The 7,500-nt window shown below is 39.6% G+C and overlaps 1 protein-coding gene across 1 annotated transcript in view; it reads left to right on the top strand.

The window, feature by feature from the left end:
* Positions 1 to 5,536: 5,536 nt before the first annotated feature.
* The window catches only part of LOC138036112 (E3 ubiquitin-protein ligase TRIM71-like), a 2,295-nt gene continuing 331 nt past the window's right edge, over positions 5,537 to 7,500 (top strand). Inside the window, exon 1 of the mRNA XM_068882470.1 lies at positions 5,537 to 7,500. This exon is cut by the window's right edge and continues 331 nt beyond it. Within this exon, the coding sequence (XP_068738571.1) occupies positions 5,591 to 7,500 (1,910 nt within the window). The 5' untranslated portion in view covers positions 5,537 to 5,590.

The following is a 7,500-nucleotide window of genomic DNA, read 5'->3' as shown; positions in this document are numbered from 1 at the left end:
AACAAATACCTGCTACTTAAATTACAGATTCCTCTTTCTGGTAAATTCTTCCCTTTTCCGAATTTTACCCATAGTTGTTGTTAGCTGTAACTGGGCAACTTATGTTAACTGTTTATGCATCCCACGGATACGCCCTTCTAGGCGTCTTCTTCATATAATTTTAAGTTAAAGAAATTGAACATAAATTATTAACTTTATGTAACTGAAATTGCGTTAAGCCCTGGCCAAACTATCGAACAAAGTTGAATTCCACATGCAACATTGTTGGATGTAAATGTTGAGGTATTGACAAGAAACAATCCAACATTGCTTGATGAAACATTCAAGTTCAAGTTGGCGCTTAATTTATAAATATGGCGCTAACTCTACTACTGGAGCTGTGTGGGGGCGGAAATGATGGATTCAAACGAGGAAAACCAAAAATGGTTAAGAGAACGTGTAGAAAAGGTTATGTTCACTGCAAGATACATCCGCCCGTAAGAGATGAAGAGAGTGAGCTCGGATCGCTTTGAAGAAATTGTAAACGCTATTGAACCAGAACTCTCCAAACAGAGCGATAGTGATTAATTAAGTGGACTAAAAGTGCCCCAAAGCCATGGCCTTGCTTCATACTCGCTGTTCAAGGTTTCTGGCTGTTGATGCTTGTCCGTCATCTTTGTTGCAAATTATGCTAGAAGCCTCGGCTTGAAAATAAAATAGCGATTCCTGATTGGGTAGCAGCGCGAACGTAACTCGATTCAGGAAACAACTTTGTTGGAAGAGCGGCAAAACACTGCAACATTGTTGCGTCGAGCAGAATTGTTGGTCGCAATGTTTGATCAAAAACAAACTCCATCCAACCAAAAATTTTGGACGAAAATCATCCAGCATGGGTGGCCAAATGGTCGAACAATGCTGGATCGAGCAAAGTTGGAGCGTTGAATCCAACTTTGTTCCATACTTTGGCCAGGGCATTACGCGTTTGAAAACCTTTTTTTTTTAAAGGAGAATACAAATGTTTACATTTTTTTTAATCATTAGCATATGCCCATCGTTTGCTTATCTATCAGCCAAAACATTATTACTGAATATTTGAACACAATTTACTAGATAATCGGTAACAGGAGCCTATTAACCGGAGCTTCCATACATATTTTCCCCTTGAGTCAACCCTTTCCCGTATCTTTCTATTTTTAGAACTACTATTTTTCACGCACGTAGGTCTTCTAATCAATTCATTGAGTGCGAATGATGTTAGCTTAAGACAAGATGGGACCCTTAGTTAATATAAAAATATGATAATAGGGTGGTTTTCAATTGAGTGTCGAAAGTAATTAGATAATTACTTTGGTTTCTCGCGACACTTTTTCAACCAATCAGAAGCGAAACTTAAACCAATCGTGGCTCGTGCGTGCACATTTTCTCGCACGTTGTGTCGGCTACGTGTAATTATTTCGAGTTTTGATTGGTCTACTGGATTGTCTCCGTTCTTTTTGATTGGCCTAAGTAATTGCTTTGGTTTTGGTTTACGACGACACTCATTTGAAAACCGTTCTAATATATAAAATTTACAAGGCGCAAATATCTATATAAATATATTCAAACGCACTATGTATCTAGTGATATAAATTATATACAAAATAAATAGTAAAGAGTTAAAAGTTAACCTAACCTAATCTTAACCTAACTAAACCTGATCTTAAAATTATGGGCTAAAATTAACTTAAATAAAATGCCCTTTTAGTTAAAAAAAGTAAAGTCTTAACTTTACTCTTAAAACAATCAACTGAGTTAGATTCTCTAATCTCTCTAGGCATATTATTAAAAAAAAACATTGGAGCAGCGAAGATAAATGCGCGATCACCAAGAGTTGCCTTAGATTTAACAGGAGGATAACTAAGCAAAGTGCAATCACTAGAGTTCCTTAGGTTATATCTTGATTCAGGTTTACGAGTAATCAAAGAAGACAAATATGAAGGTGCTAGACCCTTAAAAACCTTAAAACAATCAACAGAATTTTTAATTTAATTCTAAACTTAATAGGAAGCCAATGCAAGTCTACCAATAAAGGAGTAATACGACAATATTTAGTTTATTTGCAAAATATCCTAGCACTCATATTCTGTACACGCTGTAATTTCTTGATTTGATATTCGGGGAGGCCATATAATACACTATTGCATTAATCAATTCTACTTGAAAGAAAGGCATGAACTAAAGTCTTAGTCATTCTTCAGAGAAATATTTTCTTATTCCTCTCATATTGTACAGAAAGTAAAAGGCAGAGTTGCATGTTTTGGTGACATGAGATGCCCTCGTCATTTTAGAATCAATCCATGAGCCCAAGTTCCTTGCAGTTGCCACAGGACTGATGACTGATTTCCCGAAGACTAGTGATAGATACTTTAGCAAGTTGTTGCAATGTACCAATGATCAAGAATACGGTCGTATCATCATTAAGTTTCAATTTATCTTTCACCATCCAATTACGAATGTCATCAATGCAAATTTCCATCTTGGCCAAGACTACGTCTTGATTAACACTAGAATCAGGACAGAAGGACAAATAGAGCTGACTATCGTCGGCATAACCAACAAATGTTTCTCCACAATTTCAAATATCTTGCTAGCAACGGCCCGAGACACGAAATCTGAGGTACTCCATACTTAATGTAAATTTCCTAGGGATTATGCCATCTATTGATACTTGTTGAGTTCTACCAGTCAAGTTATTAGCAAATCAGGAGAGTGCTGTATCCTGAATGCCATGAAAAAGGAGCCTTCGGGTTGCCTTCGACCTCGGTCCTTGACCTTGGCCGACCGCTTGTCTTGTCTTTGTCTTTGTATCCTGAACACCAAATGCAGATCTCAGTTCTGCACAAACTTAATCCGGAAGCAAGACTGTTGCTATGGCAACTGCACGTTGGATGTTATTTTATGCATTGGTTGATGGACATTGCTGGTGCTACGTTTAAAGAGAACTCCTTTAATATTTCTGAACATTTTCCATGTTATGTGATTTGCTTTCCTTTGAAACCACTGATGACTTCATCAGGTTTTACAGAAAACGTTCAATATGTTTTGAACGATAGGAGATATAATCAAAAATGCAAACAAGATGTTTCTTTTCTTAAAAACGTTTTTCAAACAAGCTTCAATTATTAATTTTTTTAATGTCATAGGCACTTAAAAGTGTAGCCTCTCACGCATTTGTTTTTAGGGGGAGTCGTATTTCACGTGACTCGTCCCAGTCCTTTCTAATACTCGCCATTGACGAGGGGTATTATGAGAAGGAGAAAGAGAAAGAGGAGAGATATCTCTTTTACTCTACCCTTCCCATTCTCCTCTTCGTGCATCTTCCGCTCGTTTTACCCTTGCCTTGCGTCTAGGAGATGCATATGACTGGGGACGAGTCAGGTATTTCACCTCTGTTTGTGGAGAGGACGCGAAATACGACTCCCTTAGAAACGACTAAATGCTTGTTCAGTATTGCGAACTGCAATAGACAGTGGAGCAAGTGCAGCAGGTACAAATTACAACAAAGGTTACATGTGTCAAAGTGAGACACATGCAACAAATTGAGAAGAGCGACGATTGTTGCATTTGCCTGTTGTGCTAGAATGGAATTGATTGATTGAAACAGATTACGTCTGTTACAGCATATCGAATCTGCCGACGACAGTGTCGATCTATAAATACTGGTCTTGTAGCTAACAAACGCAATTGCCAAAGGTAAACGATGGACTGTCCAAGTATCACCAGATCAAAGAAAGCATTTAGGAGACTGGACGTGGACCTGGTTCACTATTAGCGAGTACGGAAGATTCCCCGGATGGATCCTCTGAACAAACGTTTTGCAGACAGCAGGAAAGGATGTACGCCTCTGAAAACTGGATATAAAGATCATTAGATAGATGGGAGATCTCGGCCAAATAAATTAATCCATGATTGATGTAATTAAAGGGCAGTAGACCAGTCTAGCTGATAACCTTTTCTTGCATTTACATTTACAAACACAGACGTATTTCCGGCCCAAGAAACGACCGCCTGAAATACGTAATCTTATGTGTTCGCAGACTAATACTGTTTTTGTATTTCGCCCCAATTTTCGTGCGGTCAGGACAATCTTCAAACTCATCTTGTATGTTTCTCCTCGGAAGATCTTTTGCTTTTGACGCCGTCGTGAATTTCGCACTTTGCAAAGCATTTCTCTGCCATTTTCCAGCTGTTTCGCCCGCGGGGGGTTTGACTCTCCCGAACACGTTTCACCGAAGATTCGTGTTGGGTGCCGCTGAGAAGTTTCCGAGTGGGATCAGTTTTTTCTGTGTGTTTTGTGTATTTTAACATCGAGGACAGAGATCGTCATCAGACAATTTAAATCTTTTCAACTCTTTTCTAGTCGTAATTCTATGCAAAAACTTACAGGAAAACTGTCTTAATTTATTATCTTTAGAAGCGGCATAAGTGTCAGTGAAGTGTAAACCCCTTTTGCCAATTATCTTAAATCACAGGAAATTGCTTCTCCCAAGCCGTCTTAATAGAAGTTAGTTGTTGACTTGTGGCCGGGCAGTCAACAACGGTCGTGTTGCCAGCGCGCGGTCAAATTCAAATGGACCAATCAGAGTTGAGGGTGAAACCACCATGCGAGTTTCCTTTGTTGACTTCCCGGTCACAAGCCTCTGAGGAAAGCCGAAGAGGTGAATTTTAAGGCAAAGTTTTCGTTCGTCACGAGTCTTTTGGCCACCGAAACACACGTATTTGGAGTTAAATTTATTGGGCTTTATGGAACTGTTGTTTTTATTGCGATTCGGGACTTTTCCTGTTGAGGAGAAAGCGATTTGTGGAGTGAGGTCTGGCCGGCGATGGATGGAGTTACCGGCCTTCCTATTATTTCAGTAACGGCCTTCCGCATCACTTCACTAAACGGCGTCAGAATGGCTCAAAACTCGGCGAAAGAGACAAGTTGGTCACACATTTGAGGTAGGAAAACTTTATTTCAAATGAGATAGTTATTTACACAATTTTTTTACGATCGGTGATTTTCCCATACAATTCTCTATATACACAAACTGTCCCATACACCACGTATTTTCAGCTTGGAATTAGAAAATTGTGCCATCCTGTAACCCCTCTATCTAGTAGATGGTATTGAGAAAATGTCAAAGTAATAGAATGTATTGACTAACGCTCTTCCTTCTTTGTTTTCTTTTTATACCACAACTATTATTTATAACGTACCATCTTTGTTTGTATGTGTTATTTGCTTTATGTTCAATAAAAAAGGAAAAACATTACATCGCTAAGCTGAAACATCAAGACATGCCTTCTTTATGCCGTGTTGACCCTTTCTGTGCTTTTGTAGCAAACATTTTCATCCCTTAGAAATGCACTGAGCAACATTAGCTTAAATTCATAAAAAACGTGACACTTTGATAAGCTAAATTTCTATGAAATCCGGGATATTGAAACACTTGACTTCGGACATTTTAATTGGTTGAGATCACAAAACCAGCCAACAATCAACCAAAGTCACACATCAAGTCACACAGATGTTTTGTTCATTTTAACGCGAGTTCAACACGGAAGTCCATCATACTTCTCTGCGTTGGTCATGGATATCAAAACCTTTCTAGACAATATTCATGAACACGTTTGTTGTCCTGTATGTATGACCAGGTTCACTAATCCAAAGCAGCTTCCTTGCTTACACAGTTTTTGCCTTCATTGCCTGCAAAGGATTCAACAAACGAGCGGAATTCGAGACACTATTTCATGCCCCGAGTGCAGGCGAAACTTCAGGATCCCTGGGAACGGTGATCTTAACGCTTTTCCAACAAACTTTCGAGTCAACAGTTTGTTGGATGCTTTGCCTGTCACAGAGTGCAATACGAGTGGCATCAAGTGTGGAAATTGCGAGAAAAGAAGCGGAGAATCTGCGTACTGCTTCACTTGTTGTTCGTTCTGGTGTGGTGACTGCCTCCCTCTGCATAACGGACTAAGGAGCAATAAAGAACACCACGTATTGGCTTTGAAAGACTTTCGAGACGAAGACTTTGAGAGTATTTTAAATCAGCCGACTCTTTGCGGGAAACACGAGAAGAAAAAACTGAAGTTTTTCTGTCAGGAGTGCAAAATAGCCATTTGCAACGCTTGTGCTCTTACAGATCACGAAGGTCACGTCAAGATTGTTTTGGAAGATGCCGCAAAGGAACGCAAATCGATAGTCAATGCAGCAATTGAATCAAAGAAACGAAGAGCGCAGGAGAAGATGACAAGGACTGCGAAAATTGATGAAAACTGCGTTTCAATTCAAGAACAAGCCGCACGAGTGAAAAGCGACGTGCAGCAGTTTGCCGACAGTTTCACTGCAGCCATTGAAGCGCAAAAGAATCACATCTTTGATGAGGTGGAAAACAAAGTGCGAGAATCGTTGCAGCTTCTAGGAGAGCAAAGGCACGAGATTGAAGAAGACGTGAAAATGCAAGAAACAGAAATTGAAAAAACCGAAATGATTGTAAAGCGAAGCACAAACGCTCAAATCATTCAGCCCCATGAATTTCTGGACAAAATAATTCAGGAAAAAGCTGAAGAAGAAGATTCAGGTAACTCCGACATCCAACAAGTTGTGACTTTTGTCTTTAAAGGGAACGAAAAGTTGTTTGATGATCTAAAGTGCCAACATATAGGCTGTTTTGAAAGTTTTATCACCAAAACTATCCCGAAAGACTCGAGCGCCGAGGGAAAAGGAATCCGCGAAGGAACTGTTGGACTTAAAGCTGAGATTATTGTAACAACAAGGAACACACAGAGAGAACAATGTCACCAAGAACGTGATTGCGTGACACTGGAAATCAAAACTCGTGAAGGCCGTGACAGTGCGATCAAGCCTCAAATACAAGATAACAAAGATGGCACTTACAAGATTAACTATTTTGCCAAAAAAATCGGAACATGTCAGGCATCCGTAAAAGTTAATGGAGAACATGTTCGTGGCAGCCCTTTTGAGGTTCAAGTCAAACGCAGGCAGTTCAGACCCGTGTTATCCTTTGAAGAAGAAGGTTGGTATGCTGGAATGATTTCCAGTCCTTGGGGGGTAGCAGTGAATGACGAAGATGAGATTGCAGTGAGTGAGTTTTTAAAACACAGAGTACAGATATTTACTAGTAATGGAACTCACGTAAGATCGTTTGGTAAAAAGGGTAATCAGCAGGCAGAGTTTGACATTCCTGCTGGGATAGCTTTTCATAATGATAAGATTATAGTGGCAGACCGTGGCAACCACCGAGTTCAGCTGTTTAGTGATGAGGGTCATTATCTTAATCATTTTGGCAAAAAAGGAAGCCGGGATCACCAGCTTCAGTCTCCTCATGGCCTGTCGATTGACAGCGATGGGAACATTATTGTTGCCGATCTAGGTAACAGATTAATCAAAATCTTTTCACTCGATGGTCGGTTTTTACGCAGTATCGGTACTGAAGGTTCTTTCATTTTTCCCTTTCATTGTATCCAATACGATAACTA

Source organism: Montipora capricornis, unplaced genomic scaffold, assembly GCF_036669925.1.
Source record: "Montipora capricornis isolate CH-2021 unplaced genomic scaffold, ASM3666992v2 scaffold_459, whole genome shotgun sequence".
Classification (NCBI taxonomy): domain Eukaryota; kingdom Metazoa; phylum Cnidaria; class Anthozoa; order Scleractinia; family Acroporidae; genus Montipora; species Montipora capricornis.
Note: the sequence above shows the minus strand (reverse complement) of the source record. Positions and strands in the feature narration are given on the sequence as shown.